Genomic DNA, 25,056 nt, shown 5'->3' with positions numbered 1-25,056 from the left:
AGCTATCCCACTCCAATCACATCGCCTCGCCCGCGGTCTGTGCAGCTCGAAGTCTTCTATCCGGACGGGGGTTTCAAGCGCGAATACAGCGGGTGTACAAGTAATATCGTGTGTATTCCAAGAAAGGGCGGGGCATGACTTCGCCCAAGGTGTGCAGCGAGAGATGAGGAGATAGAGGGGGAAACATGCAGAGCAACAGTATAGATTACAGCCAGCGTACGAGCCTTGATATCTGTGGCAATGTTAGGAACGATTGGCTTTGAGTTCGCTGCTGTAACGCACCATAGCCTAGAGAAGAGACATGCAGTCTTAATCGACGTCCATCCTTGCGCCGCCACCACGCTTGCCCCCTCGGCCGCGCTTGTTGCGACCGCCCCCTCTGCGCCCCCTGCCTCCTCGATGGGCGTAGTCCGCCGGGTCGGCGCCTGGCGGCGCGGTCATGACGGAGGCGCGAGGGTCAGACTTCACAATCGAGTCCGAGCGCAGTTTTCTGAGGGGCATGTCAGCACACGGCTAAATGCATGCACTGCAGACTCACGACTTCGACGAGTCCTCGCTGTCCATCAGGATGTCCACACTCCCCTCATCCCGAACGATCCCCAGCCCATCCTTGCCCCCAAGTCGTGATATCAACTTCGTTCCCTGCAGGCTCTCGCCAGCCAGCTTGACCGACAGCGTCTTTCCATCCGCTTGCTGGCCGTCAAACTTGCCGACCGCCGACTTCGCCGCGCCCGCCTCCTTGAACACGACCCGTATCCTGAGCTCCTCTCCACGTGACGATGCAATCCTTGCGCTCGCAATATCGCCGCACCGCGAAAAGATGGCCTTCACATCGTCCGGCGTCGTCCCGGCGACAAGGCCTGACACATCGACGACGTTCGCCTGCTTCGGCGGGGCCGCCGCACCACGGATAGACAGCCCGGGCCCCTGCGGCTGCTGCACCGCGTCGCGGAGCGCGCGCTGAGCGATGGGGGGCAGATTCGCCTTCTGCGGGAGCGCCGCGTCCGTGATGCGCGCGGCGAGCGAGTTGTGCTGGTCGTAGAGGTCGTGCGACCACTGGCCATCGACGTTCCCCTTCGGTGTGTTGCGGCTGTTCGGCCGGGACTGGTGGTGGACCGGGCGCGTTAACGAGGGGTTCCTGCCTGCCTAACGGCGAGAATTGTACGAACGTAGGGCGTCGTGTTGCGCATGCTGTTGGCGGACTTGTTGCGGACGGGGCCAGCGGCGCCCGGCGCGGTAATGTTCATGCGCTCAAGTAAAGAGGCCATGGTGAAGGAGAGGAAGGGGAGAGATCGGTTTGGCGTGGGCGCTTACAGTCTGGAGAAGAAAGACAAGAGCGCACGGCGCACAGCCACCGACGGCGCGGTCGAGATTACCGTTTTTGGATGTGGCGTCGCGCATCACGAATTTTCCTGCGGATGGGCCAGCGCCTGACCGTTTATTGTCATCGTCGGCATCCACGACCATGTTTCTCATTAGTTGACTTGAAATAAAAATTAAATTACAACGACGTGTTTGGTTTCTGGCGAAACGTGAGCCTGGTCTGGTCCAGAGGCAGATCAGCAGCTTGTCAGACCCTGTTCAGACCGTCGTCAGCGCCGGGCCCTTGGCTCGACAGCCAATGACTTACCCTCGATTATCTCCATACACGCAGATGACAACTTGAAGCTCATAGAATGACAGCCTCGAGACTGTAAGCTGCCCTGTCAGTGCTGACATTGGTTCTCAGCTCTTGATCCCACTGTCACTCTGAGGTCATGCATATGAACGGGGACATGCTATTAGAGCGCATTGACGCGACTGGCATGGTATGATATACTACGAGATAGAAAGAGTGGATAAGGTATGATGAAATGAACAAAAGTACGACACAGAAAACTTGGTGAAAGAAAAATTGCCGAGCCCACCCCACGACACGCCAGCATCTAATCCTCGTGCATGGCGTTCTCGCCCTGCGGCTGCACCTCCAGCTCAGCATGAGCTCGCTCTTCAGCCGCTGTGCGCGCCTCTTCCTCTGCCTCTGCACGTGCCTCTTCTTCCGCTTCGGCACGGAACGCATCTTGCATCGTTGCGGCGGTTGAGTCACTCGGGATAGCGTCGGCAACGTTGCTGTGGCGGTCGACGTACACACGCCTGAACATCAAGGTCAGAGGAAGGAAGGCTTGATGGTGTGAAGCACGTACTCGTCCCACCATATCAGGAGGGCTTCACGTCGCTTCTTACTCATCAAGTTGACGGTGTTGAGGATAATTCAATAGAAGACCCCGTACTGCCACCCGCGATTCCCCCCAAAAGCGAAGTTGGCTTGCGAAGACAGAGCGAAATGAACCTGCTCAGAGTCAGCCCAGCTCGAAAGCTCGTCATGGTCGGACGCACCAAGCAGGCACAATATGCAATTGCCGGGATAGAAACTTCTCTGACACCATGTATATCGCCGTTGCTGGCCCGCTGCTTCGCGCTGTCACCGTCATTAGCGACTGCAGCACTGGGTCCGCAGAAGACGTGCTTATAGCACTGGGATATCCATCAATACCCTTAACGCCTGAAAGACTTGACAAGCGTACCTTGACGAGATATGGATGCTTGAGGAATGCGTCATTGTTCTTGAAATCCTCGCCTTCGTACAGCAAGCGGCAGAGATCACTGGGCTTGCGGGGTATCTCAAGCTTGAGGAGCTTGTTCCGAGCACTGCGACTCGTAAGTGATGTAGCCAGTCACGTAGTCGACGAGCGGAGCTTACACCTCATCAACAGGATCAACGATTGTAGGGGCGATCAATCGCGCACAGTCCGGATGATGATAGCCAGCCACGGCTTTGTTGAGCGGACCGGGATGGGGCTTCGAAAAGTCGTTCTGTGTCCAGAAGACTATCGCCGACTTGACACCCTTGACGTCGTCGGAGCGGGCTTGAGTGCGGGAAGCACCTGCCTGCAGTGCACGTATGTCAGTAGGTTCAAATGAGGAAGGATAGTAGACGCACAGCATCTGCGTAAGCACGCAAGATTGCCTGACAATCACTGCGGTGGGCAATCTCCAGGAAGTAATCAACAGTCTTGGGGTATAGGGATGACAGGAGCGAGTACGCATCGTACAGCATATTGTTGCTGAGGGTAGGATGTCAGAGCTGGACTTTGCTAGAGAAAGTATCGGGGCGTACTCGGTCGTGAACTGGGAGCGTGGCGCGTGAGGATCCCGGTTGATTCCAACCTCAAAGATATCGAGGATGGGATCATTGGCGTTGCAGTAGCGTCCGAATATCTTGCCTATGTGCGTAAATTGTTCCAAAGCGGCGTTGAACGCGGTGTGATCCAAGTCATCGTCATTGATGCGGTTGCGCGTCTTCCTGCTCTTCTTGCTCTTCTTGCTCTTCTTCGGACTGGAGGAACAGAATTGAAGCTAAATGCACTTTGAAAGAAGCTTGCGACTTGACTGACCGTGAGGAAGCAGAGTCCTTGTTGCTGACACTGCCTGTCGACGGCTCCCTAGACGCCTGCCGCTTCTGACCTCGGCCACCTGTACTTCTGGTGCTGTGCTGTTCCGGTTCAGGACGCTGCGGATGCTCACTATGAGACCGTCCATGGGAGGTGTGTCGTCGACGATGTCGACGAGAGGCTGGAGAGCGATTGCGGTACTGGCGTGAATTTGAGCGACTGTGCGACTGGCGGCTACGATGTCCATGGCGGGAAGAGGACCGAGAGCGCCCACGATGTGAGCGGTCCTGGGACGGTGAACGTGCCATGCTAGAGAGCGGTGTGCTGTATGCGGCCTTCAAGGCGTGACTGCAATGGGGGTTGGGAGTAAGACGTGGCGAGCGCATTGGCACCAAGCACAAACACTTGTCACGTGTAGTTTGTGGGTCCAAGAGTTCAACAATTGTGCAGTTTTTTTTGATGGATATTGGTACAACTACAATTCATCGTCACTTCCTACTGCTACCCCATCCGACTCGTAGTCTAGCTCAACATCCTCGTCTGCTTCCTCTGTATATGTTGCCTGCGTGTCACCTGGGATTGGTACAGCTGCAGCATCGAAGCGGGCACGCTCGAAGATCTCATGTGGAAAATCGGGGGTGTTCAAGTGCCCTACACCAAGACCAAGGTACCGCATCATCATATCGCGGTCAACGAAGCTGAAAATACATCAACTTTACATCCAAATGACACTACAATGACTGACCGGCCCACATAATACTTGGACCAATCACCGTGCCGGGAGTCACGACACAGCGAGGGACCAAGAAGATCGGTCGTCCTGCGATAATGGAAAGCAGGGATGAGATGACAGCCACGAATGATCTGTGCAGGATCAAGGAAACCAAAGGCGCGGTCTCCCCTACGATAGCGAACACGATCCAAACGAAGGTTATTTGGCCCGCCTCGCTGGTCAAGGGATAACCAGCGCACCCACAGGAATTCCACGGAGTGCCATTCACCCCGACCACCCAGGCGCACCTTCGCATGGAAGATCATGAGCGTGCGTGCATACATGAATGGGTAGGTCTTGATATCGTCCGTCGTATGCACCATGACATCACGGTGGCGCATAGGGTCGTCTTCCTCACCGTCGTGCAAGCCAAGTGGTGGAACGTGGACAAGATCACTGTCGCGTCGCACGTCGTACGTCGTGAAGTTGATGCTGGCTGTCGAGTGCGAGAACAGACGGTCATTCTGAATTTCGACGGCGGCCAGCTCGGTATCGGTATACTCGGGCTGATCGTCAACGAGAACGAGGCCTTGCAGACGACCGAGCAAGTGGGACTTGAGTTTGACGATGAAGGACTGTTGTAGATGAACAGTCAGAATGAGATCAGCCCTTTCAAGCTTCGACGCACCTTGAATGCCGGGTCAGCATGCTTGTCTGGCAACCACGTCTCCAAGTACAATCGCTGACCAGTTTCGTTGTGAGAGATGCGGTGGTGAGGCAGGAGCTCCGACGACGGGATGACGCGCTTCCGCTTGCTTGGTCGGTGCTTCTCCTCGTCGTCTAAGGCCTGCAGCTCTTCGTACATGCGGTCGTGTACCCGCTCTCGAGTCTCGAGTCTGGCAAGCTGTGGAATCACATTGGTGTTGCTGGTGCGTGCGCGCCGCTTCTTGACGACCCGGTGTTCGAGCTCGCCCTGAAGAGGTTGAGCATGGCATATCAGGTGGGAATCTGTATCAAATCACGTACCGTCTTCGTGCTGATGTGCTCAAGAGAGCCGTAGCGCCGGATGGCGTCAACTGCATCGCCGAGGAAATGCAGTTTGATAGTGCGTAGGCTAAAGCCCTTCGTACGCTTCCCAGACGTCTGCATAGTGTTGTTGCCGGTATCCTTCGTACTCGTGGTGCGCTTCGCTTCAGCGCGCTTCCGCGCCTGGTACTCCTTGTCGGTCTCGACGGTGCAGAAGTTGGAGCAGGTGATGTCGGCGAAGTGACGAAGGGCTTTGCCGAGCTCCGTTGTCAAGTCATTGAGTATCTTGACGGTGGACGACGTATGCATGCGAAGTTTCGCCAGCGAATGCCAGTACGTGGCGATGTACAGCAGGTCCAGCACCGACTTCTCGTGCGCATCGGGCAATAGACCCTCGAGACAGGGAATGATGCAGAGGAGTATGTCTTCATAGTCGCGTGCCGCCATGCGCGATAATTCCGATACATTGTGCGCAAATCTTCGTATCGTATCGCGCCCGAAAGTCTTCAAAAGAATCAGGGAGCTATAAGAGTCGTTAGACACAGTACAGCCGCGGCCTTATCGCCACGTACCATTGGAAAGTATACAAAGTGATGAGCAGCTCGCGAGGACGGCTTGCTACGCATATACATGGATTGATTGCCTATGAATGCGTAGCCAGGCCAGACCTTCGAGTTGCCCACCTGCGCGACATGTGTGGCATCAGACCAAAACATGAGGGCGAAGATCACACGAGGGAGATCGCAGCCAGGCTCGGGCGGTGAGGCGAGAAGATCTCGTTCGGCATCTCGAAACGATTGCGAGGCATAGAGCTCCCCCATAACCTGCTCCTCGGCCATGCTCTCGTACGGCGGTGTCCAATGTTCGGAATACGGGTGCCAATGGAAGTCGACCGATGACGGATCCTCCGTCAGGACGGAGCGCATGATGTGCACGAGGGACCGCGTGCACACACCTTCGAGTGTATATGGCACAAACGCATCCCTCGTACCTTCTCCGAGGTCGAGAGCGTGACGGCGCATTGCCGCGGTATGGCGCCGATTATCATCACGGGCGGCAGCTGATTCCTTCGCACCCGTAGGAACGTTGATGACGACAGAGCTGGTTCGCCAGCCAGAGCCTCCATGCGGCGACTGCACGTCCTCGGCGAGTAGCTTGTCGATCTTGTCGAAGTCAACGTCACAAAGGTCGGTGGGGTTGAACCGGTCATCGAGTAGCATACGTCGGTTGTCCTCGCGCCGCGCACGAGCACCGCTCGTGCTCATCTTCTCGTGGTGGCGCCCGAAGAGAAAGGATGTGATATTAGGATAGGGATAGATGATATCCGTGATACTACGGCGCTGCCTGCGAATCTCGGGAATCGGGACGTCCACTCGTTGCTCGAAGGAGAGATCCGAGTCGGGAATGCGGCTTGCCGGTTGACGTCTGTAGATGCGGGAGAGCCCAAAGCGATTGGCGGTGGTCTTGACGCGCTCGTGAACGTGGAGAATGACACGGCGTGGCACCGACTCCAGTGAAGGGGTAGGTAAGGCCTGCTCGTTCTCCTCAACGCGTGTCTCTACTGCTTGATCAAGCCGCTGGAGAAGTTGACCTGGTCCTTCTGGGAGCCTGTCGGATAGTGCAAGTCGTATTCGCGCACTGGGCCTCCATTTTCGACGCGCGCGACCGTGTTCGTCAGGGGGCTGAATGCTAGGCGCAGGCGACGGAGCCCGGCCGGGTGGCGGTTGCGCTAAGGGCTGCTCGCACGAGTCGATGTCCATGTTGGAACAGAACGAAGGCGGAGGAGGGGAAGAGGAAGGAGGTGGCGGTCCCGAGGTGGCGGACAGAGCGATAGAAGACCGCGAAGCCCGCTGCAGATCAATCAGTACTGGGAAGTACAGAGCCAAGCCGTGCACACACCTGCTTAGAAGGTCCAGCGGACAGCTCATTGACCGAATCAGATGCAAGTGCCGCCGAGCTGAAGGTGCTCTGCGTTGTAGATGGGGTAAGAAGCGAAGAGACCCGATCAAGGGAGAACTCACCTTCGATGCAGAGCTCTGCCTCGTGCTGTAGCGTGCATCATTGCCCCCATCACCCCAGTCTGAATCCCGGCGGGCCCGCTTCAGAGACTTTTGGACTTTGGATGCTTTGTTCTTCATCTTCTCCTTGAAAGCACCAAGATTCTCGCTGGATGCGAACGCGGCGATACCGCGTCTGCGCGACATCGCGGGGGCTCGGATGTTCTTGAGAGCGTCCTGCGTAGACTGCGCCGTCTGCTCACAGCGCTGGACATGGGAGGTGTACGAAGACGAGTCTTGGTAGATGGTACCGCATCCCCGGCACCGTAGCAGACCAGACATGAAAGATGGTTTGGGGGGCGAAATCCTGGGGGCAGGAGTGGACGTCGATGACTGAAGGAGATCTTATTGCCATAACTGCGCGCGTGTATACAGCGTGTGTGGGAGTACATGGGTGCATCATGAGTGCGACGAGGAGGGTGCTGAGCGAGAACACCCGATGTGAGAGCCTCGCATTGGACGACGGGCCGATACGGGTCGATGACACAAGGAGCGTAAGGGACATAGCGCATAACCGACCACGGCATGGTCATCGCCGCCAGAGTGTTGGCAGGTCGCGTCAGGCCTGAGATGAGCTGGCGAGGAAAGGATCGGACCGTGCTCACGTGCTGAGCTATGCCGGTGAAGCTGGCAAGTGCCGCCATCAATGAGAAGTTCAAATCAGCGCGCCGTGAATTTCATGATGCGCACGGCCTCGTCTCCTTTCACCATCCTTAACATGCAGGTGAAAAATCTTCCGAAGCTCAGAGATATACGAGAATCCAATCTGAGATTATACAAGTACACAAAGGGCTACGAAGCTATTCTACACGAAATGCAGCACATCAATAGGCGCACCTGCAAGTCACGAAAGTCGTCAGCCTACTTGTGCACCGACTACGCAAAGTCCACTTACCGATGTGCGCCAAAAACGTCTGCATCTTCACCCTCTTGATGTCGTCTTGGAACTTGACGCCCTTCGTGTCGTCCTTAACGCCAATGCACAAGTCAAAGTCCTCCAGGAGCTTGTCGAGGGTCTTGTCTGTATCGTCGCGTCAAGAACTCATGATCAGCGTGCCGTCTCATGGCTTAAGATGTCCACACTCGCCTTCGAACGCAAACAACGACCTGAAGTCGAAGGGCCAAACATTGCTCTCCGTCCCATCCTTCTTCAGCACTGCCTTGAACGGATCCGTGTCGTCCGGATGCAGTCGCGAGTTCTCCAATCGGGCTCTCCTGTGTGCATCGTCAGTCTCGAGCTCAACATACTGACCAGCCAATCAACCACGTACGAGTTGTCCAGCTCGACGTCGATCTTCTTCGCCATTGCCTGTGCCACTTCCTTCTGCTTCGCAAGCGGGACGGCAATATAGTCACCGATGCTGCCGTCGACGGTCTTCTTCACTTGTCCTGCGATCAGCTCCTTCATGAAGTCCTCCAGTCCCGGACTGTGATGCAGGTTCAGCGAGATTCAAGCCTTTTCCTGTCCTCGACTCACAGCAACTCCTTCTGCGCCCGGACAGGGAGGTCCTCATAGATCTGCGTTTTCAAACCACCGATTGCAGTTTGTCGGCTTTGGCCTTCTCGTTCGTACTTCCCCTTTAATCCATCCAGATTATCCGAGACGCTTTGCTGCGCGTCCTTTAGTTTAGACGCGTCGACGTTGCCAGCAAGGAGAACTCTCACCAGCGTTGGTTCCGTGGCATTGCGCGCAGTGAAGTGTGATGTGACGGTATTGAGGGCGGCGACGCTGTACAGTGTCGTTGGGTACACATGCATGCATTTCTGGAGACTGCTCACGCTTGGTTTACTGCTCTCGACATGTCATCGCCTGCGAGATCGTGCGACCCAGCTGTCGCTGCCGTACTACCTGGTCCACGCTGGTTTGGGTGTGGCGGAAATGGGCCGGGTGCAGTTGAGCCGGGGCGAGAGGTTGCCATGTCCTCTGGCAGATGGGCTTGAAATGAGTCGGATGCGCCGGGCTGAGTCTGGTGTTGGAGATGCAAGCGCGAGAGGAGGTGGGAGTAGGGTGTTCTTCTAGCAAGCTACACTCTACTAGGGCGCTCTATAGACGCGCGGCGACCTCATGTATCGATGCGTCCTTGCCGTGCCTCATGGTGGCAAGCATAGAAGGTATAGACCGTCATGAGACCCGCTCTATCAGCGTTCTACTGATCCTTCTATTACAGACTTACATATGCTGCTTCCTTCTTCATCAACCTCGTCCATCGCGCCAACTCCCCTCACCTTGCTCAGCCCCTCATTTCTGGCACCAAATCCCCTCCCGCGCCCTTCACCAGGAAATCGCGGACGTTCGTAAGCGCGCGGACTTCCATGCGATGTTGGGAATCGCGCGTCTCGGTGCCCATGTGCGGGAGCAGGCAGACGTTGTGGAAGTCATTCCATCTTGGATTCACGTTGGGCTCGTCGGGGAAGACGTCGAGGCCCACGGATGCGAGCTGGTGACATCGTCAACCATCAGTGCGTTCCGTGAGATGCGAGACCTTACATGACCGTCCTCTAATGCGCGTATCATCGCGGCTTCGTCGATGACCTGTCAGAGGTCAGCGCCTGAGGACTGTTTGCTCGTCAAGACATACTCACCTTCCCCCTCGCCGTATTGACGATCACCGCCCCCTTCCTCAACGACCTAATCATCTTCTCCCCCACCAACCCCTCCGTCTTCTCATTCAACGGCACATGCACACTCAGCACATCCACCTGCCCCAAAAAAGCATCCCTATCCTCCACATACTCGATCCACTCCGGCGCCTCCGGATTCCGCTTGCGGTTGTGGTACACAACCTTCGTGCCGAAGGGCCGCAGGAGGTTGGCGAAGTAGAGCCCGATGCCGCCGAGCCCAAGGATGCCGACGGTGACGCAGGAGAGGTCGCGCGTGGCGTGCGCGACGGCGGGCTTCCAGGCGCCGGCTCGCAGGGTGTGCTCGCCGAGGGAGAATTGGCGGAGGCAGGAGATGAGGAGGTAGAGGGCGGTGGTAGCGGTCGCTTCATCGACGGCGCCGGGGGTGTTGGAGACGCGAATGTCTGGGAGAGGAGAGCGTGGGTAAGTACTCGTATATGAGAGGTAGGGCGAGAGATGGTAATGGGTACGTACTCTTCGCTATGCAGGCCTGAACGTCGATCTGGTCGTAGCCTGCGCCATTGTGTGCTATCCATTGCACACCGCGTAGGCCGTTTATCAACTCCTTGTCGAAGACGCCGATCTTGTTGGCAGAGCCATTGGATCGGTACATGGCTACAACGCCATCGTACTTGCCTCCAGGCTGAAAGCCCTTGAGGAAGTCTGCGCGGTCAGGCGAGTCAAATTCCTGCGCATCGCTTGAGATGATGTGTAGTACCTATACAATGAACGCACGATGATCTCTGCTAGATCTCCGAAGAGTTGCTTCGCGTCTTCAGACGCCCAGCGGAGGCGACCTGAGGAGTGGATTGTGATCAGCTGCATGCCCTTCCCCCCCGGCCTCCACCGCAAACGTACCACAGATGAGGACCTTGGGGGACATGACGGCTCGGGATGCAATGGGGATCGAGCGTCGGCATTTCCGATAACAATGACATGGCAATGTCGCCGCGGCTCGCGCTGGCACCAGAGTTAGGGGCTTGCGCACTCGAAGCGGACCGACGGCAATCCGGGCCGGTCACGCTTGATCGCGGTTGAACTTTATGGACACGATGGAATATGCGGTCTGCACACTGACTCAGTACCCCGGCAATCGTCAGAATGCCTTTGATGTACTACGGATACAGTCAGACCCCTTCAAGAAAATTGTAGAGCGTTGAAGGGCCTTGGATCACCCGAGATAAACAGAATTGTACACTGTAGCGCCGCTTTACCGTTTAATGGCAAGATGGCCGAGTGGTCTAAGGCGCTACGTTTAGGCTTAGTCAGCGTATCCGTAGTCTTTCGGGGCGTGGGTTCAAATCCCACTCTTGTCAACAGCGTCCTCAGCGATTTTTTTACGCGCGAAATACGCGTAGAAAGAGTCCAAGAGCCCTGGAACTTTGGTGTGACTCACCACAAAGTTCCGATGTTGAATAGACATACGCCACGTGAGGTTATCACTTAGCCTTTCTTTTAGAAGTCGCCCGCAAAGGTCCCGCCATCACAGCGTCTCCTCCCGCGGGATGCTTGCTCGACGCGGCTCGTTCAGCAGCCCGCCCGGAAAATCATCGTACAATAACTCCGGGTGCGCACAAGCTCGATTGACAACGACCTACGTATCCAATTGGTGGTGCATGCCTTCGCAATCACGAACGTCGATGTTGAGAACCAGAGGGAAAGCCGAATATTCAAGACGACCGAAGAAGAACCGGCCACGTGCTGCAGGGACTTGAACATTGAGTATTTTAGACCGCGGGAACTTCCAAGGCTTTCTTCTTCCCATCGCCTTGTCCAGTCGTTCCCCGCCCTCCTCTCCTCCTACCCGCCCTTCACCTACGTCCACAATGCGTGCTGCCGTCGCCCTTGCTGCCCTGCTCCCCGCTGCGGCCCTCGGTGAGGCGCAAGTCGCGTCTATTGGTCTCCATTACTGACTAGGCTGCGTTGTAGCGGACATCTCCATCAACTTCCCCTCTGGCGATGGATACTGGTGAGTCGCCTGTTGCAAGCTGGGGGACGATGAACTGACGCGCTCTGCAGGGTCGCGAACCACTCGTAAGGCGTTTCCTGGCGTGTGGCGGGGGACTGAGCGTGCTAACCATGTTATTTGGCCCTCAGGAACACGATCTCTTGGTGAGTTCGCATGGCAACAGCCCGCCGACAACTCGCTCACCCTCCCCTCCTCCCCAGGTCCGCCTCGAGCAACGACCCGAACGTCACGATCATCGTTCGCAATGACCAGAACGCGACCCTGAACGGCGACTACGACATCGCCGAGTACGTGAACGCGGCGAGCCTGGTGCGTTCGGTCGGCGTAATTGCGCGGTCGCTGTTCTTACATGCGGACCCACCTTCTTGTAGACGTACACGGTGACGAACGTGACGCTTCTGCCCGGCACAGGGTACCAGGTCGTCTTCGTGAACACGTCGAACACGACGCAGGAGTACACGCGCTCGGACACCTTCGAGATCAAGCCCAACGGGAGTGCGTGCTTTCCATACTTCTCGCCTCATCTCATTGCTAACGTTGGTTGCGCTATAGCTACTCCCGCGACGGTCTCCTCGTCTGCGCCGTCGGGAACCGCGACGTCCCACTCGGGATCGTCTGGCTCATCGGGCACGCAGTCGGGCTCTGGCGCGAGCGCATCCTCCACCGACGAGAATGGCGCACCCGCCAGCCTCTCGCTCCCCATGGGCCCACTCGGCGCCGTCGCTGGTCTCATGGCCATGTCCGCTGCGCTCTTCCTGTAAAAGCCTCCTGTAGGCCTTTTTCATTGTCCGCTGTAACTCGCGGACTTGGCCTTTACGGCGTTTTTACCTGTACGGACTCCCTTTGCTCTCGTCTTCCTTCCTTGTACTGGGCTTGTGTGTTTGTGACAGTGTCGGACTGCATACACAGGGCGACTCGAGTGTACTCTTGGTATCCCTGTTGTTTTATACCCGGTCATTACCTCTCGTCTTGCTGTTGATTGTACCCTACACTTGTTCCTGTGTTGGCTGCTGTCAATCCAGCTCTTCTGGTAGTGACTGTCTCGTCAGAACCTCGTGAATCCGCAAGAAGCGTCCTGGCTGTGAGAAGGCCTTTTCAAAGCAAACTTCAGGACTCTGTGAACGGCGAAGGCAGCATCCACGCGATCGAGCCTCCCCTCAAGTGCCCGCCTATATAAGCGCCCGGGAAGTTTTGCGCCTTTCTTCGTGCGGCGGCATGGCCATACTTTTCCCCTGTTGCTCATATCCAGCGCATCTTCTACGCGGATGTTCGAGTGTCAGGCCATGTCCTGAACGACCGGAGCGTCTTAGCACCCGATATCCCTCTTGACGCTTCGGCTGCAGGAGAGTGGATGGGTCGGTGGTTCCGTACATACCTTTTGTCTACCAGACTAGTGATGTGCGGATATATCTCTAGCAATGCATTTTGTTGACTTCAATGATGCTGTATAGCTGTTGGCGAAGAGATGAGGAAGAGGGGGAGGTCAACAGTGAATTCGATCGCCGTGACGAGAGCTCGACCGGAAGGATCGGTGACAGGCTTGGGTTAGGTCGCCGAAGACGTTTCCCAATCCTTGCATCCTGCTCCCGTCTACATTTCCGCCGCTCTCGTCGTGCCTCAAGATGGTCTGCCTGCGCGTTTCACGAGCTCTCGCTTACCTCGGCGCTGTCTATGTCGCGATCTCTATGGTCTATACGACGACCTCCCATCTCCTGCAACTGCACCGCGCTCTGACGATGTACTACGGTCACAATCTCTTCACCAGCTCGTTTTCCTGGCTCGCTCCCGGTGGCAAACAGAATGCTCCAGCTCCGCTCGCACGAACGCACCACGATCTCATCCATGGCATCCCTCCGGGCACGATCTTCTGGAACTCTTCGACCCAGCAGCCTGCGGCGGAAACGCCAGAGGACCTCTTCCTGTCAAAGGCCTTCTCGAACTCGATGCGCCCAAGCAAGATTATCCCGTACTTCTATCGCGCTACGAACAGACCGGCTGCGAACGACATAACAATGACCACGCTCATAACCTCGAACCGATTCCACGTCTTCTCGCGCTTGGTCGAGCGGTACCAAGGTGCTCAACAACCATTCCTCTACCTAATGAACCCTGACGCACCCTATCCTTTACAACGCGCATATAGGCCCCATCTCCGTCGCAATCCACGTCAAGAATGTCACCAGCCATGTCGACGACCTCCTCGCCTCCCTGCACACGCTCTACGCCTCCTCCCCGCTCATGGCCGCGCACGTAGACGTGCACCTCATCGTCGACGTCTTCGACCGCCAATTCAACACCTGGCGTAACGTCGCGCGCTTTTTCGCGCGCACTGACTATGTGATGATGCTTGATATCGACTTCTCGCTCTGCACGGATTTTAGGCGGGTGATTAGGGAGAGTGCTGACCTGAGAGGGAGGTTGGACGAGGGTGTGGCTTTTGTGATTACGGCGTTTGAGTATACGAATCTGGAGGAGGGGACGAACCAGGAGGTGTTTCCGAGGACGAAGGAGGTGGGTGGCATATATGCGTTTGCGTTAAGGAAGTTAATTGGCTGATGCACGCACACAGGATCTGCTGGACCTGGTGAACGTCGGACGCATCGGGATGTTCCATGCGTCCTGGCAACCCGGCCACAATAGCACCGAATATGCGAAGTACTACGGCGCCGCTCCGGGCGAGGTGTACGAAGTGACACGGTATCAGCCGGCGTACGAGCCGTACATCGTCATGAAGAAAGACGGGCCACCTTGGTGAGTGGCCAAGCTGCGGTTCGACTCTGTCGCCACCTTGGAGTTTACAGATGTGTTGGACCATGTAGTTACCCTTCACACCATTGCTGACAACCATTGCCACCCAGGTGCGACGAGCGCTTCATCGGCTACGGGGGAAACAAGGCCGCATGCCTCTTCGAGATCTACCTCTCGGGTATCTCCTTCCAGGTTCTCGCGGACCACTTCATCATCCACCAGAATCATCAGTACGAAGAGACGATCCGGAAGAATGAGGTACGTATGGGCGGAACAGCATATACGCGCCTGCTTCTGCTCAAGCCACCGCGTTGCCACAATTTCAAGCTTCGTCTAACCTAACCTTCAGCGCAAGCACAATCGCAAACTCTACTCCGAGTTCAAGGAAGAGACGTGCTTGAAGTACCTCAAGACCTATGCGGATGCGGGTCTTCTGAACACGCCACTTGGGAGGAATGCGCGGGAGGAGTGCGTGAAGATTAAGGGAGTGGCGAAGATTGCAAGGCAGGTGAGTGGCGGGCCGCTTGGTCTGTCAATCAGTCTTCCAAGGGGAGGGAGAGGCGGTGGTGGGGAGTGCATTTCGTCGGCCACTGACTCCGCCATGGATATTGGGGCTCTGGCTGGGATTGAAGCCTCGCTGACTCAAACTTGATAGATCATAGCGGACGCGGAGGGCCAATCGCTCGATGCCCCAGCCTCGTGATCAGCCTTTCACACAACAGCTCGTGGCAACATCAGTTCCGTAGCGTCGCTGGGTTTTTATGCGGTCCGTCGGTCTTTTCCAAGCCATTGTCCCATGAGGACTAAAGCCGAACTCACCAGGATTGCTGAAATCTCATGGCCGGTCACAAACCTGTATTCACACGCATTGCAGCAATAACAAAGGGAGTCTACGATTTCAGCACATGCTATGGCCATGAGCGCGTGTGTGGTGATCGCGGAGTGAGAATACTCGTGGGGAAATTGGTAGGCTATAAGAACGCTGTGAACCGAAGCGCGATCTGCACGTATCTGCCTTTCGTGTGCTGCCACACTCGCCTGAGTCGCCTTCAGCTCGTACACCGCCAGCAGCTTCTGACATCGCGTCCTTAACTCTACTATGACGGCCAACGAAAAAGAGAACGCATTCTCATCGAGCGCCAAAGCGCAGCAATATCCAGACGGGCTGTCCTCTGCCACAGAAGAGTTCGTGCCACGTCCCAAGCGTCCCGAACCTGTTCTCTTCCGTGTCGGCGCCTTCTTTATCCTTTGCGATGGCTACGACACAGAAGACGAGAGCCAGACCCCAGTGGCTTCGACCGCAGCCAAGGCTCCTACTGTGCAAGTCAGTTCCGATGTGGCATCTCAGGCCAATGGCGTACACAGACCTTCTTCCCTTGCCGTCTACGACGATGCCTCTGATGCCAAATCGGACGCCCCAAATTGTGAGGCAGACACGTCTCTGACTACCGAGATGAGCGTCACGGAGATCATGCGCGAACTCGAGCTGTTGGGTGAAGAGAACAAGACGACGACTGGCGGCAGTGATGTATCTACATCGGAGGGTGCGTCTTCCTCCCACCACTCGCTTCCTGGATTAACTCACCTTGTCCTTAGCCAGCGAAGTCGATGCCACCAAGCTGTCCTTCTCTCCGGTCGAGGATCAGGTATCCTCTTCGAGCGAGGAACAGTCTGTCTGAGGAGTTGGATGAAGGGTCGTCTCCGGTGTTGTCACTTTGGGAACGAGCAGGGGAATTATAGTAGCTGTTTACTTGGATTATGCTCCTCTCTGGATAGTCTTGTAGCATGGGTTCGTCTCTGGTACACTGTCTGGCTTACTGGCTTGACTCTTGAGTATCGCTCAACAGTCTAACAAGCGGCGGTCGAGTCTTGAACTCGAAGCGGACCATGATGATCGAATTCTGAAGGATTCGATGCACGGCCCGGACTTCCGGACTCGACGTGTCCGCCGCGCGCCGCCAAAGGCCTCCAGTGACACCACTTTCTCCTCCGGCACCCATGTCCATCTGCTCATAATTGCTGTAAATTACGATGAAGTCCAAGAGGAGTGCGCGGAAGGCGACATGGCTGGCGTTCGGGCTCGTCGTCATGTCTGCATTGACCGTGACCGCGGTGGACACGACCTCCATCCCCGATGCGGTGGAATCGGCGGTACCCAAAGACGTGAGGGGATCGGGATATCCACCCATTTGTGATGCTGATTATAAACTATAGTCGCATCATACAACTGCACATGCGGTACCTCGAGCGCAGACAGACGCAGTAAGCAAGGGTGGAAGTAGCATTGACGCTCGTGCTCAAGCGTGTCGACAGGATAGCTCAGTACAGAGTATACAGGATCAGAATGTTGAAGGTGCGTTCCCTGCAGCCCATCCTGTAGCTCAGCTGACATGCGAATCAGCGACTCGCGCGTACAAATACGCGATGACGGTGCTGAACATGCTCACGGCACACCAAGCACAACCGACGCTTGATCCTCTAGCCGCACATCGGAACACACACTCCCGATCCATCCTGTCCTCCTTTGTCCCAGATATCAATGGTCCGGGACCCCTCGCCAGCGCTATGCGCATCCTTGCGCGACTGCAGAACCTGTTTCCCAGCTTTACGGGCGCATCGAATATGGGGTACTTCTCCACCGCGACGAGACGAGAATACGATCTGTCGGTCAAGGTCATGGATCTCCTGCAGCACTCGGCAGACTTGGGGAACATGGACGCGCTTTACATGATCGCGCAGCTTTCCCTGGTGCGTGCCGTGCGTCACTTGCGTTCTGCGTTGCTGACTGAATCGGTCTAGTTTCCCCCAACCGAATTGTTCCCCTTGGACCCAATTCTTGCGTACCGCACCTTCTCCAAGCATGCAGCAGAAACGGGGAACGCTACATCCCAATCCATGATCGCCTTCTTCCACGCCACCGGCTACCATGACGTAGTTCCCATCGACCAGGCCAAGGCTCAGCTATACTACACCTTTGCTGCCAATGGTGGCGACAAGGGAGCACAGATGGCGCTTGCGTACCGGTACTGGAGCGGTATCGGAACAGTCGAGGACTGTCAGCGCGCGGTCGTGTGGTACGAGAGCGCCTCGGAGCAGGGTTGGTCGTCGTCATCCTTACCTCGATCATTCACTAACCGAAATTATGTAACTCAGCTATGGCCAAATATCGCGCAGGCCCCCCTGGTGGACGCACATTACCTCAAACTCCTACCCGTCTGTCAGACTTAGTAGGCGGTGTGTACGGCCCGGGGGCCAGTGTTGCTTCCACAGGTCTCAATGCACAACGCCCTGCCATCAAGGCTGGTATAGCGCGCGCGGCAGGCGAGACATGGGCAGACGTCCTTGAGTACTACTTGGTAAGTTGATTGCCCCCTTCAAACGCTTCTGCATCTCACCAACACCCGTCAGTTCAACGCCGACCGCGGCGAGACCGACTTCGCCTACCGCCTCGGCAAGATCTTCTACCAAGGCAGCATCTACGTCTCCCCCGGCGGCATCGCCTCAGGCAGCGAGGGCGTCGGCGCCGTCCCGCGCGACTACGAGCGCGCCCGCTACTACTTCCTCCTCATCGCGCGTCAAGTCTGGCCCCGGGACCCACCAAACCCCCTACACCCCTCCGCGAACCAGATGAAGGAGGAGGGCGGCCCCGTGGGGTACGCCGCCGCGGCCGCGGGCTACCTCGGGCGCATGTACCTGCGCGGCGAGGGCGTGAAGCCGGACATGGCGCTCGCGAAGATGTGGTTCCAGCGCGGGGCGGACCACGGGGACCGGGAGTGCCACAATGGGCTGGGGATCATGTTTAGGGACGGGCTGGTGCCGAATGCGAAGGCGGATATGAAGAAGGCGCTCAGTCACTTTGCGGTCGCGGCCGGGCAGGAGCTGGCGGAGGCGCAGGTGCATATTGGGAAGTACCACTTTGGTGAGTGTCCAATCTATCAACAGTATGCATCGCTCTGACTCTTGCATAGAGCGCGGCGAACTGGCATCCGCGACCACCTACTTCGAAGCTGCCATCAGACACGGCTCTCCCTTCGAGGCGTACTACTACCTCGGCGAGATCCACTCTGCTCAAGCGGCAACACCCGGCCTTCCACCCCACGTTACGTCCAGTTCGTGTGCTATGGCCGTGTCGTTCCACAAGCTCGTCTCCGAGCGCGGCGTCTGGGACGACGATCTGCTCCGGGAGGCTGAGATCGCATGGATGTCGGGCACCGAGAAGGGGCAGGAGGTAGCGATGCTGAAGTGGTGGATCGCAGCGGAGCGCGGGTCGGAGATTGCGCAGAACAATCTGGCATATGTGTTGGATCAAGATCGCAGCGTGCTAAGGCTAACGCGCTTCTCGCCCATCATCCCCTCTAACGACACGGCGCGGCTGGCGTTGACACAGTGGACCCGTGCCGCGGCGCAGCGCAACATCGACGCCCTCGTCAAGGTCGGGGACTACTACTACCACGGACTTGGCGTGCCAGACGAGTCGGAGCAGACCCGATACGAGAAGGCGGCTCGGTATTACCAGTCTGCCGCGGACACGCAGATTAGCGCGCTTGCGATGTGGAATCTGGGCTGGATGTACGAGAATGGGATTGGGGTGCCGCAGGTACGTGGCTGTTCATAAGACGCCAGATGCGGTCCTGACGGTTGTGTACGCAGGACTTCCACCTCGCCAAGCGGCACTATGATCTTGCGCTCGAGACGAATTCTGAGGCCTACGTGCCAGTGCTGCTGTCTCTCATACGGCTGTACGCGCGCAGCATGTGGCATACCTTGCAAGGAGGCAAGGGCGGTCTGAACCTCTGGGAGTGGGAAGACGAGAACCAAGATGGTACGCCTTTTTTGTTGTCTGATGATTTTGAATGCTCACCCTTCGGCCAGACGTACTTTCGGGGCAAATACCACCTCAAGTCGAGGACGGGCGGGAACCACCGAAAGAGCCCAAGGAGACACCCTTGAGTAGGGACGAGGAGCGGTACTACGAGGATGGTGGGCCGTGGTACATGGGGAAAGCTCGCGAGGACTTCCGTCGACGCAAGAGCGGTGAGCCGCGTGGCCCTCGTGAAGATGAGGATCCCATCCAAGTGAGTCTTGGTGTATGGCCTGCTCTACCTAGCCTCACGAACTCTTCAGTGGGCCCGCGACCGCAGAGCTGCCGAGCAAGACCGCGATGGCGACTTCGGGCCCGAAGACTCCTTCGAAGGCACGATGCGCCTTCGCGCTGATGCCAAAGAAGACGACGACGCCGACGACATGATACTTGTGATCGCCCTTGTCGCGCTGATCACTGTGCTGCTCTACGTGCGATCACGCATATACGACCAGCAGCGACGGCTGGCAGGGCAGGACGATGCGCCAGCTCAGAACGGTGGAAGATTCCCTCCGCCCGGCGACCCGGCGAGGAACGAGTGGAATATTCTAAGATGATCAGGGATCGCTTGGTTTAGCGTGTAAAACATAGGAAATGCGAGGTTTTCCTGCTCTTCTAATTGCGCATCCAGCGTGGCTATGTCTGTGAGCAGCTCACGGTCTGTTCGAGTGGTAAGCTTCCTCGTCCATTGACGACGTCCTGCAGGCTGGCCGCCGCCCTAAATCCTGGGAGTGAGTTGCTTTGTATGGCAATGGATTTGTTTCCCAATATGGACGCCCTTGTATGATTCCGCGGAATCATTACGGAATCAATACGGGAGTAATTCGCTTATTTCTTCCTCCTTGTTCGACGCTTTCTTCTAGGTTCTCCTTCCTTCTCAACAGGACCCACATCCCTGTAGCTGCACTCGCGGGCAGATCATGCGCGATAAGAAAAACAAAAGAGGGTCTCAGCTCGGAACATCTCCAGATCACGAGCCGACATGAATGTCACGGTCGTCACGATAGTCTTCAAAAATCAAATGCGCCCGCTTTCCTGCCTGACCTCTTCCCCCCACCCCCAAGACCAGAGCTTGAAAGTCCCGCTTCGCAGCTCCCGTCAACCTCTCAATTCTCGCAATGCCTCTCGGTCTCGCTGCCCTGAATCCTCAGGGCCTCATACGAAGGATCAAGTCTACTCGCAAGAAGCACCATGCCGGGCGCCAAAGTGATAACGTCGAAACGACCAAAGGCTTCGCTTTGTTCGCAGCGAAGAAAGTTGCCCCTCCCCTCGTTCGAGAGAAGGAATGTGCCCCGCCCGTTGTTCCTGCTCGTCTTTGCCGCTCAGCTGCGACAGCGCCTAGCGAAACGCAGACGCCGCTCGATTGCGTCTGCGCGCAGCGTATCGAAGAGCTGGAGCAGGAGGTCGCAGCCATAAGGGTCCTTCTATCCGAACACATCTCGGCAGCCTCCCAGGTCAAGAGCACCCACCGTTCCTCGGCTCAGCTGGAGAGCGTCGCTGTGCAGACCGACATCGATACTTCCCCCATCGTGGGAAAATCCCCGTCCCCCATCCCCCTCGAAGATGGTTACCTCGAGGAGCGCTCGTCGTCTCCTACAACTCCAACCTCCGGTAAGCTGTCCGGCGATGCCCTATATCTCATCGCGCTAATCATCTCATCTTATCGCCAGACCATGGCGACGAAGACACTAGCTACGGCTCGATCGACAACACCCCCGACCTCACCTTCGACCATCCCACCGATGTCTCTTACTCCGCCTCTTCGATGGACGAAGACAACTCTCCTGTCCTCACTGTGTTGAACGCGGCTGAGCTCACGTGTGCGCGTACTGCCGGCATGCATTATCCCCACGATCATCTCGGCAGGGAGTCGGCCGATTGTGGCATCGTGGAAGAGCATAGTGCTTCCCTCGACCATGGCAGCACGTTCGAGCTCGAGCATCTTCCATCCCTTCGGAAGCACGTTATCTGGGGTGAAGACGTCGTCGATGACCGATCCGACGTTGCCTCAGACTCGGCCTCTATCTTATCCGAGCCGGAAGTTGTCTCCAGCGGACTGCTCGACGCGATAGACGAACTGCTTGAGGAGCTTCGCGATGCACCTCAACGTCGTCCGGCCTTGCTCGACCGCAGGCCATCCTTTGAGACTATAAGTCTCGTACAGGCTCGCGAGCAGCGTATTCACAAAGAGAAGGTGAGCTACAGGAAGTCCAGGCGGTCAGAATACATACTGACAGTTACCCAGCAGTATACTAGACTGCACCGTTCGCTCGAAGCAGAGGACCTTGACGCTCGGCACGATGATTTGTGCCAACGCCGCCCAACCGTCACCGGATACTACTATCAGCGGGCCTCCTACCATCTGCTGCCAGTGTCCACGTTCTTCCCACCTCACCCCAACTCGAAGCGTCTGCCCAAGTCGATGAAGCCCTCTTATAAGTGTGGACTGCCCGGTCTCGAAGAAGATCTCCCACCCGAGTATACGCCCTCTGCGGACGACTCGCTTCCACCTGCATACGCATTTACCGAGGACATGGTCAAACGGGTGAAGGCCTTGGCACCTGCCTCTGCCGGACCCAACCCGCATCCCATATCGATGACGCAATTCTTCGAATTGCTAGACATAGTCAAAGCTGGGAAACCCCTACCCATCTTCTCAATCGGCTCTTGCGAGGTCATCCACCAGCCGACGACGAAACGCGTGGTCAATTGGCGCAACATCTACCTGGAGGCTGGCTGCGATGGTACTCCTCCGGCCCAACGCGCCACCGACGTGCTCGATCGCGCCGCCGCATTCGATGGCGTCGTTCCCCTGACATATGTGGGGGTTTACGACGTCGGCGAGCCGATCGACGAGCAGGACATGTTGCACCGCACTGTCTACAATATCGCTTTCAGGATGCAGCCCGCGGAGTACCAAGCGACGGGGAAGATCTTGGCCGGAATATACATAGCAAACGCCAAGCAGATCGTGCTGCAGGCGTTACGGCGGGAGCAGGACGCGGATGAGGCGCCTGAGCAGCCTCTGCCAGTCGACGAGCAGCGATGCAAGCCGTTGCCTTCGCAACGGAGACCGCCATCTTGCGTCCCCAGCGAACTCATCGACCCTGATACGGGCTGCATCATGGATCCTGGCTCTTCTCCCACCCCCAGTCTACCCGCGCTCCCCCTTGTCGAGCCCTCCGCTCCTATGCCTGTACGCTATTACACTCCTCCACCGTCCATCGAGCCACCTGTTCACTGGATCGGAACGCAACTGCTATCCTCCTTGGACGACTACTAGATAAGCTCGAAGTCTCCTTTATTCCAAATGTACTTGTGTTCCGACTTTTTCTTCCTTTTTCCGTGTACTATCACTGCTTCGTAAGTAGGTACTATACATCGACGTCGGTCGGTGCTGTGGGGTCTTCCTATCGGCTTTTTCATCTCTTCTCATCTTGTACTCATATCTCCTGCTGTCCCTCGAATTGATCGTCCTTTTGGCAGGCAGCGGCTGAGGTCGGTAGACCCCAAGCGCGCCTTGCCACAAATCTCTTCCTACTATTGTGTGTGATGCGCGCGAACTAAAGCCATCATACTATCGGCTGTGCTACGGCGGCAGAAGCGGACAGGGCGCTCATAGCGCGGCGATTGCGCCCTCCCCGCTTCGCCTCTCGCTACCATGTCTCAAGACAGCTCTCTTCCAGACTACAACCAGGCTAACACTATGGGCGGAGGTTATGGACCCGAAGCACATCCTATCGTTGTCACTGTCCGTTCCCCACTACAGTTGCAGGATTCTGCGTCCACCACGGCGCCTACATCTATGCCTCCCCCAAGTGTGGAAAGCGCCAGAGAACATCTCATAGCTGGCTTGTGCGAGGGCCTGCGAGCGCTTGTTGAGAGCACCAGAGCTCCACTAACAGGGCCGCTTGTCATCGAGCACCGCGAGCGACGCGTTGCGCTCGGGAGGAAGCGCATGGAGAGCATGAGTGGGAGGGTGCGTTCGAGGATATAGACACGATCTTGGGAATCTGTTGAGCCTGATAGATCTCTCACAGAACGCTGCGCTCTATCTCAAGTCTAAGTTCGGGCTGCTGGCAGCGACTGCGCCGGTGCGGATCGAGGCGGCGTTCCGGCGAGAGCAGGATGGAGTGCTAGAGTGGATGGAGGTGGACATGGACGCATGGGAGGAGTTGGTGCCACATATGCATCGGCTGATTATACGGTCGTGAATAGGGTCACGCAAAGCAATATCATAGTGTTCAAAGGATATGTGAACGGATATCTCGGACAAGCGCATAAATATGGTGATAAAGAATGAAAGAACGCGTACACTTCGCGCTCTACTCCAGCTCCGACCTGGTCATCTCAACCGTTTCCTCGGATTGATCAATGACGAGACGGAAGTCGCGCTCCTTGTCGTACTCAAACCTACCGAGCAGTCAGCTCCCCTCCTGAGACATATCGCGCGAAATCACTTACCAACAAGTAGCCACAAAATCCGGGAATTTGCTCGTATCCGCCTCCGCAATTTGCTTGAACCAGTACTCCTTCAATCCCGCATCCTCCGCGCCATTGCCCGTCTCCCCAATTGCAAACGCCTTACCCTTCCCCTTCGCATAGGTGTCGTAGAAGTCGCCGTAGACGTCCTCAAAGGTCTGCTGCTTCTTCGGGTAGATGTCGATGCCGACGAGGTCGACGGTGTCGGGGTCCTTGGGCCAAAAGGGCGCGAGGTCGTCCATGGAGCCGGCGGCGTTGGGGCACCAGAACATCTTGATCTTGTCGTTGGAGGAGACGGCGGCGGCGATGTTGGCCCAGGCGGTTTGGTAGGAAGAGGCGTCTGTGTCGGATAGTGAATACTGGGTTTAAGTATACGGACTCAGAATGCAACGTACCGCCCGTGTACGTGCCGTCCGTGAGGTACCAGTTGATCTCATGGGCGAAGCGAAGCCAGACCTCGACGCCCTTGTCCGTGAATTGCTTCAGCACATCTGCGACCTGCGACGCGACCTTCTCGTCGATCTTCGAGAGATCAATGGAGGGCATGACGGCCGGAATGAAGACGGCGCCGGAGTCCACGACGTCGTCCATTTGCGACAGCAGCTGCTCGCCCTTGAAGGTGGAGGACGTGATTTGCGCGTACCATCCGTAACTGATGACAGCATGAAAGCAGCGTAAGTATCGAACAGAATCAACAGAAGATGATACCGACGTGCTGGCCTTGGACTTGCCCAACTTGTCATCGATTTCTTTGATCGTGTTTCCGGCGCCGCTGTCTGGAAGCCAGCCCCACGGCACGCCGTTCTTGGCCTTCAGACCGTCTGCGGGCAGGCTAAAATTACTGTTCTGCCTGGAGGCATGCAGGCCAGAGTAATCAGCGCGGCCAGAAAGAGGAGACGCAGCGGCCTAAATCGTGATCAGCACGTGAAGGGTCGACGTCGTGTACCGGTTGGACAACTCACCTGGCTGATATACAAGCCACCTGCGAGAGAGGCTACAAAGGAAGGAGAGAGCTTCATTTCGAGGGAGCGACTGAGAGATAGAGGAAGGAGAGTGAAGATGCAGTATACTCTCTCCTTGGAATTGCTGCCTTTTATGAGACCTGGTATCCGTCACTACTTACCCTGAGTTCGGGCAGCACTCACCTCAGC

General features: G+C 56.8%; 13 protein-coding genes and 1 non-coding gene across 14 annotated transcripts; 8 read left to right on the top strand and 6 right to left on the bottom strand.

The window, feature by feature from the left end:
• Nucleotides 1-23: 23 nt before the first annotated feature.
• On the bottom strand, nt 24-1,340 carry SCHCODRAFT_02631467 (uncharacterized protein). The gene is made up of 4 exons (XM_003030567.2): nt 1,170-1,340; nt 539-1,104; nt 283-490; nt 24-232 (listed from the first exon to the last, which is right to left on the bottom strand). Exons 1-3 carry the CDS (start codon nt 1,266-1,268, stop codon nt 310-312), a joined length of 846 nt encoding a protein of 281 aa, XP_003030613.1. The 5' UTR covers nt 1,269-1,340; the 3' UTR covers nt 24-232; nt 283-309.
• A 418-nt stretch (nt 1,341-1,758) lies between these two features.
• Nucleotides 1,759-3,678, bottom strand: SCHCODRAFT_02583149 (uncharacterized protein; the record flags this gene model as incomplete). The annotated part of the gene is made up of 10 exons (XM_003030568.3): nt 1,759-2,133; nt 2,184-2,222; nt 2,271-2,329; nt 2,377-2,514; nt 2,565-2,688; nt 2,741-2,928; nt 2,981-3,104; nt 3,158-3,376; nt 3,435-3,499; nt 3,565-3,678. 10 exons carry the CDS (start codon nt 3,676-3,678, stop codon nt 1,926-1,928), a joined length of 1,278 nt encoding a protein of 425 aa, XP_003030614.1. The 3' UTR covers nt 1,759-1,925.
• Nucleotides 3,679-3,906: 228 nt separating this feature from the next.
• On the bottom strand, nt 3,907-7,508 carry SCHCODRAFT_02702895 (uncharacterized protein; the record flags this gene model as incomplete). Its single annotated transcript, XM_050346964.1, has 8 exons — nt 3,907-4,129; nt 4,177-4,295; nt 4,404-4,778; nt 4,832-5,116; nt 5,170-5,673; nt 5,742-7,019; nt 7,069-7,137; nt 7,191-7,508. 8 exons carry the CDS (start codon nt 7,506-7,508, stop codon nt 3,907-3,909), a joined length of 3,171 nt encoding a protein of 1,056 aa, XP_050199206.1.
• Nucleotides 7,509-7,974: 466 nt separating this feature from the next.
• Nucleotides 7,975-9,329, bottom strand: SCHCODRAFT_02631455 (uncharacterized protein). The gene is made up of 7 exons (XM_050345660.1): nt 9,006-9,329; nt 8,892-8,955; nt 8,704-8,837; nt 8,498-8,653; nt 8,314-8,441; nt 8,122-8,247; nt 7,975-8,063 (listed from the first exon to the last, which is right to left on the bottom strand). The coding sequence occupies exons 1-7, from the start codon at nt 9,143-9,145 to the stop codon at nt 8,032-8,034; spliced, it is 780 nt and encodes a 259-aa protein (XP_050199205.1). The 5' UTR covers nt 9,146-9,329; the 3' UTR covers nt 7,975-8,031.
• SCHCODRAFT_02583144 (uncharacterized protein) lies at nt 9,230-10,842 on the bottom strand. Its single transcript, XM_003030572.2, has 6 exons — nt 10,704-10,842; nt 10,581-10,642; nt 10,320-10,533; nt 9,810-10,249; nt 9,715-9,759; nt 9,230-9,664 (listed from the first exon to the last, which is right to left on the bottom strand). Exons 1-6 carry the CDS (start codon nt 10,726-10,728, stop codon nt 9,458-9,460), a joined length of 993 nt encoding a protein of 330 aa, XP_003030618.1. The 5' UTR covers nt 10,729-10,842; the 3' UTR covers nt 9,230-9,457.
• A 225-nt stretch (nt 10,843-11,067) lies between these two features.
• SCHCODRAFT_t162 lies at nt 11,068-11,161 on the top strand. Its single transcript has one exon. It is a non-coding gene; the product is annotated as a tRNA-Leu (tRNA).
• Nucleotides 11,162-11,610: 449 nt separating this feature from the next.
• On the top strand, nt 11,611-12,895 carry SCHCODRAFT_02631442 (DRMIP-like protein). Its single transcript, XM_003030130.2, has 7 exons — nt 11,611-11,720; nt 11,775-11,814; nt 11,865-11,879; nt 11,943-11,957; nt 12,015-12,123; nt 12,186-12,309; nt 12,367-12,895. The coding sequence occupies exons 1-7, from the start codon at nt 11,672-11,674 to the stop codon at nt 12,573-12,575; spliced, it is 561 nt and encodes a 186-aa protein (XP_003030176.1). The 5' UTR covers nt 11,611-11,671; the 3' UTR covers nt 12,576-12,895.
• A 655-nt stretch (nt 12,896-13,550) lies between these two features.
• On the top strand, nt 13,551-15,214 carry SCHCODRAFT_02669468 (glycosyltransferase family 49 protein; the record flags this gene model as incomplete). Its single annotated transcript, XM_003030131.1, has 5 exons — nt 13,551-13,890; nt 13,958-14,325; nt 14,384-14,565; nt 14,673-14,820; nt 14,912-15,214. 5 exons carry the CDS (start codon nt 13,551-13,553, stop codon nt 15,212-15,214), a joined length of 1,341 nt encoding a protein of 446 aa, XP_003030177.1.
• Nucleotides 15,215-15,480: 266 nt separating this feature from the next.
• SCHCODRAFT_02583133 (uncharacterized protein) lies at nt 15,481-16,241 on the top strand (the record flags this gene model as incomplete). The annotated part of the gene is made up of 2 exons (XM_003030132.3): nt 15,481-16,106; nt 16,159-16,241. The coding sequence occupies exons 1-2, from the start codon at nt 15,662-15,664 to the stop codon at nt 16,239-16,241; spliced, it is 528 nt and encodes a 175-aa protein (XP_003030178.1). The 5' UTR covers nt 15,481-15,661.
• Nucleotides 16,242-16,650: 409 nt separating this feature from the next.
• On the top strand, nt 16,651-19,512 carry SCHCODRAFT_02507555 (HCP-like protein; the record flags this gene model as incomplete). The annotated part of the gene is made up of 9 exons (XM_003030133.2): nt 16,651-16,725; nt 16,777-16,824; nt 16,876-16,915; nt 16,964-17,310; nt 17,362-17,659; nt 17,716-17,918; nt 17,971-18,481; nt 18,531-19,159; nt 19,213-19,512. The coding sequence occupies 9 exons, from the start codon at nt 16,651-16,653 to the stop codon at nt 19,510-19,512; spliced, it is 2,451 nt and encodes an 816-aa protein (XP_003030179.1).
• Nucleotides 19,513-19,681: 169 nt separating this feature from the next.
• On the top strand, nt 19,682-20,151 carry SCHCODRAFT_01317053 (uncharacterized protein). The gene is made up of 2 exons (XM_050341439.1): nt 19,682-20,067; nt 20,129-20,151. The coding sequence occupies exon 1, from the start codon at nt 19,762-19,764 to the stop codon at nt 19,978-19,980; it is 219 nt and encodes a 72-aa protein (XP_050199204.1). The 5' UTR covers nt 19,682-19,761; the 3' UTR covers nt 19,981-20,067; nt 20,129-20,151.
• A 266-nt stretch (nt 20,152-20,417) lies between these two features.
• Nucleotides 20,418-22,971, top strand: SCHCODRAFT_02750086 (uncharacterized protein). Its single transcript, XM_050347233.1, has 3 exons — nt 20,418-21,034; nt 21,094-21,617; nt 21,669-22,971. Exons 1-3 carry the CDS (start codon nt 20,542-20,544, stop codon nt 22,704-22,706), a joined length of 2,055 nt encoding a protein of 684 aa, XP_050199203.1. The 5' UTR covers nt 20,418-20,541; the 3' UTR covers nt 22,707-22,971.
• Nucleotides 22,972-23,055: 84 nt separating this feature from the next.
• Nucleotides 23,056-23,771, top strand: SCHCODRAFT_02631430 (uncharacterized protein). The gene is made up of 2 exons (XM_003030135.3): nt 23,056-23,402; nt 23,464-23,771. Exons 1-2 carry the CDS (start codon nt 23,085-23,087, stop codon nt 23,635-23,637), a joined length of 492 nt encoding a protein of 163 aa, XP_003030181.1. The 5' UTR covers nt 23,056-23,084; the 3' UTR covers nt 23,638-23,771.
• SCHCODRAFT_02546744 (glycoside hydrolase family 26 protein) lies at nt 23,321-24,988 on the bottom strand. Its single transcript, XM_003030573.3, has 5 exons — nt 24,868-24,988; nt 24,618-24,811; nt 24,301-24,557; nt 23,888-24,245; nt 23,321-23,836 (listed from the first exon to the last, which is right to left on the bottom strand). Exons 1-5 carry the CDS (start codon nt 24,922-24,924, stop codon nt 23,749-23,751), a joined length of 954 nt encoding a protein of 317 aa, XP_003030619.1. The 5' UTR covers nt 24,925-24,988; the 3' UTR covers nt 23,321-23,748.
• Between the last annotated feature and the right edge of the window lie 68 nt (nt 24,989-25,056).

Source organism: Schizophyllum commune (assembly GCF_000143185.2).
Source record: "Schizophyllum commune H4-8 unplaced genomic scaffold SCHCOscaffold_8, whole genome shotgun sequence".
NCBI lineage: Eukaryota > Fungi > Basidiomycota > Agaricomycetes > Agaricales > Schizophyllaceae > Schizophyllum > Schizophyllum commune.
This window is presented reverse-complemented; position numbering and strand designations above follow the sequence as displayed.

Coding starts and splice junctions, on each gene's coding strand:
- SCHCODRAFT_02750086 (XM_050347233.1), top strand. CDS start 20,542: ATGCCTCTCGGTCTCGCTGCCCTGAATCCTCAGGGCCTCATACGAAGG. Junction 21,035..21,093: donor TCCTACAACTCCAACCTCCG/GTAAGCTGTCCG, acceptor TCTTATCGCCAG/ACCATGGCGACGAAGACACT. Junction 21,618..21,668: donor AGCGTATTCACAAAGAGAAG/GTGAGCTACAGG, acceptor ACAGTTACCCAG/CAGTATACTAGACTGCACCG.
- SCHCODRAFT_01317053 (XM_050341439.1), top strand. CDS start 19,762: ATGCGCCTTCGCGCTGATGCCAAAGAAGACGACGACGCCGACGACATG.
- SCHCODRAFT_02631467 (XM_003030567.2), bottom strand. CDS start 1,268: ATGGCCTCTTTACTTGAGCGCATGAACATTACCGCGCCGGGCGCCGCT. Junction 1,105..1,169: donor TGCGCAACACGACGCCCTAC/GTTCGTACAATT, acceptor GTCCACCACCAG/TCCCGGCCGAACAGCCGCAA. Junction 491..538: donor AGCGAGGACTCGTCGAAGTC/GTGAGTCTGCAG, acceptor CATGCCCCTCAG/AAAACTGCGCTCGGACTCGA.
- SCHCODRAFT_02631430 (XM_003030135.3), top strand. CDS start 23,085: ATGTCTCAAGACAGCTCTCTTCCAGACTACAACCAGGCTAACACTATG. Junction 23,403..23,463: donor TGGAGAGCATGAGTGGGAGG/GTGCGTTCGAGG, acceptor GATCTCTCACAG/AACGCTGCGCTCTATCTCAA.
- SCHCODRAFT_02631455 (XM_050345660.1), bottom strand. CDS start 9,145: ATGGCAACCTCTCGCCCCGGCTCAACTGCACCCGGCCCATTTCCGCCA. Junction 8,838..8,891: donor ATGCCACGGAACCAACGCTG/GTGAGAGTTCTC, acceptor AAGGACGCGCAG/CAAAGCGTCTCGGATAATCT. Junction 8,442..8,497: donor GACGTCGAGCTGGACAACTC/GTACGTGGTTGA, acceptor CGATGCACACAG/GAGAGCCCGATTGGAGAACT.
- SCHCODRAFT_02583144 (XM_003030572.2), bottom strand. CDS start 10,728: ATGTCCCCCAAGGTCCTCATCTGTG. Junction 10,250..10,319: donor TCAGGCCTGCATAGCGAAGA/GTACGTACCCAT, acceptor CTCCTCTCCCAG/ACATTCGCGTCTCCAACACC. Junction 9,665..9,714: donor GCGCATTAGAGGACGGTCAT/GTAAGGTCTCGC, acceptor CGATGTCACCAG/CTCGCATCCGTGGGCCTCGA.
- SCHCODRAFT_02631442 (XM_003030130.2), top strand. CDS start 11,672: ATGCGTGCTGCCGTCGCCCTTGCTGCCCTGCTCCCCGCTGCGGCCCTC. Junction 11,721..11,774: donor GCTCCCCGCTGCGGCCCTCG/GTGAGGCGCAAG, acceptor GCTGCGTTGTAG/CGGACATCTCCATCAACTTC. Junction 12,310..12,366: donor CGAGATCAAGCCCAACGGGA/GTGCGTGCTTTC, acceptor GTTGCGCTATAG/CTACTCCCGCGACGGTCTCC.
- SCHCODRAFT_02546744 (XM_003030573.3), bottom strand. CDS start 24,924: ATGAAGCTCTCTCCTTCCTTTGTAGCCTCTCTCGCAGGTGGCTTGTAT. Junction 24,246..24,300: donor GGACGGCACGTACACGGGCG/GTACGTTGCATT, acceptor TATCCGACACAG/ACGCCTCTTCCTACCAAACC. Junction 23,837..23,887: donor GATTTTGTGGCTACTTGTTG/GTAAGTGATTTC, acceptor ACTGCTCGGTAG/GTTTGAGTACGACAAGGAGC.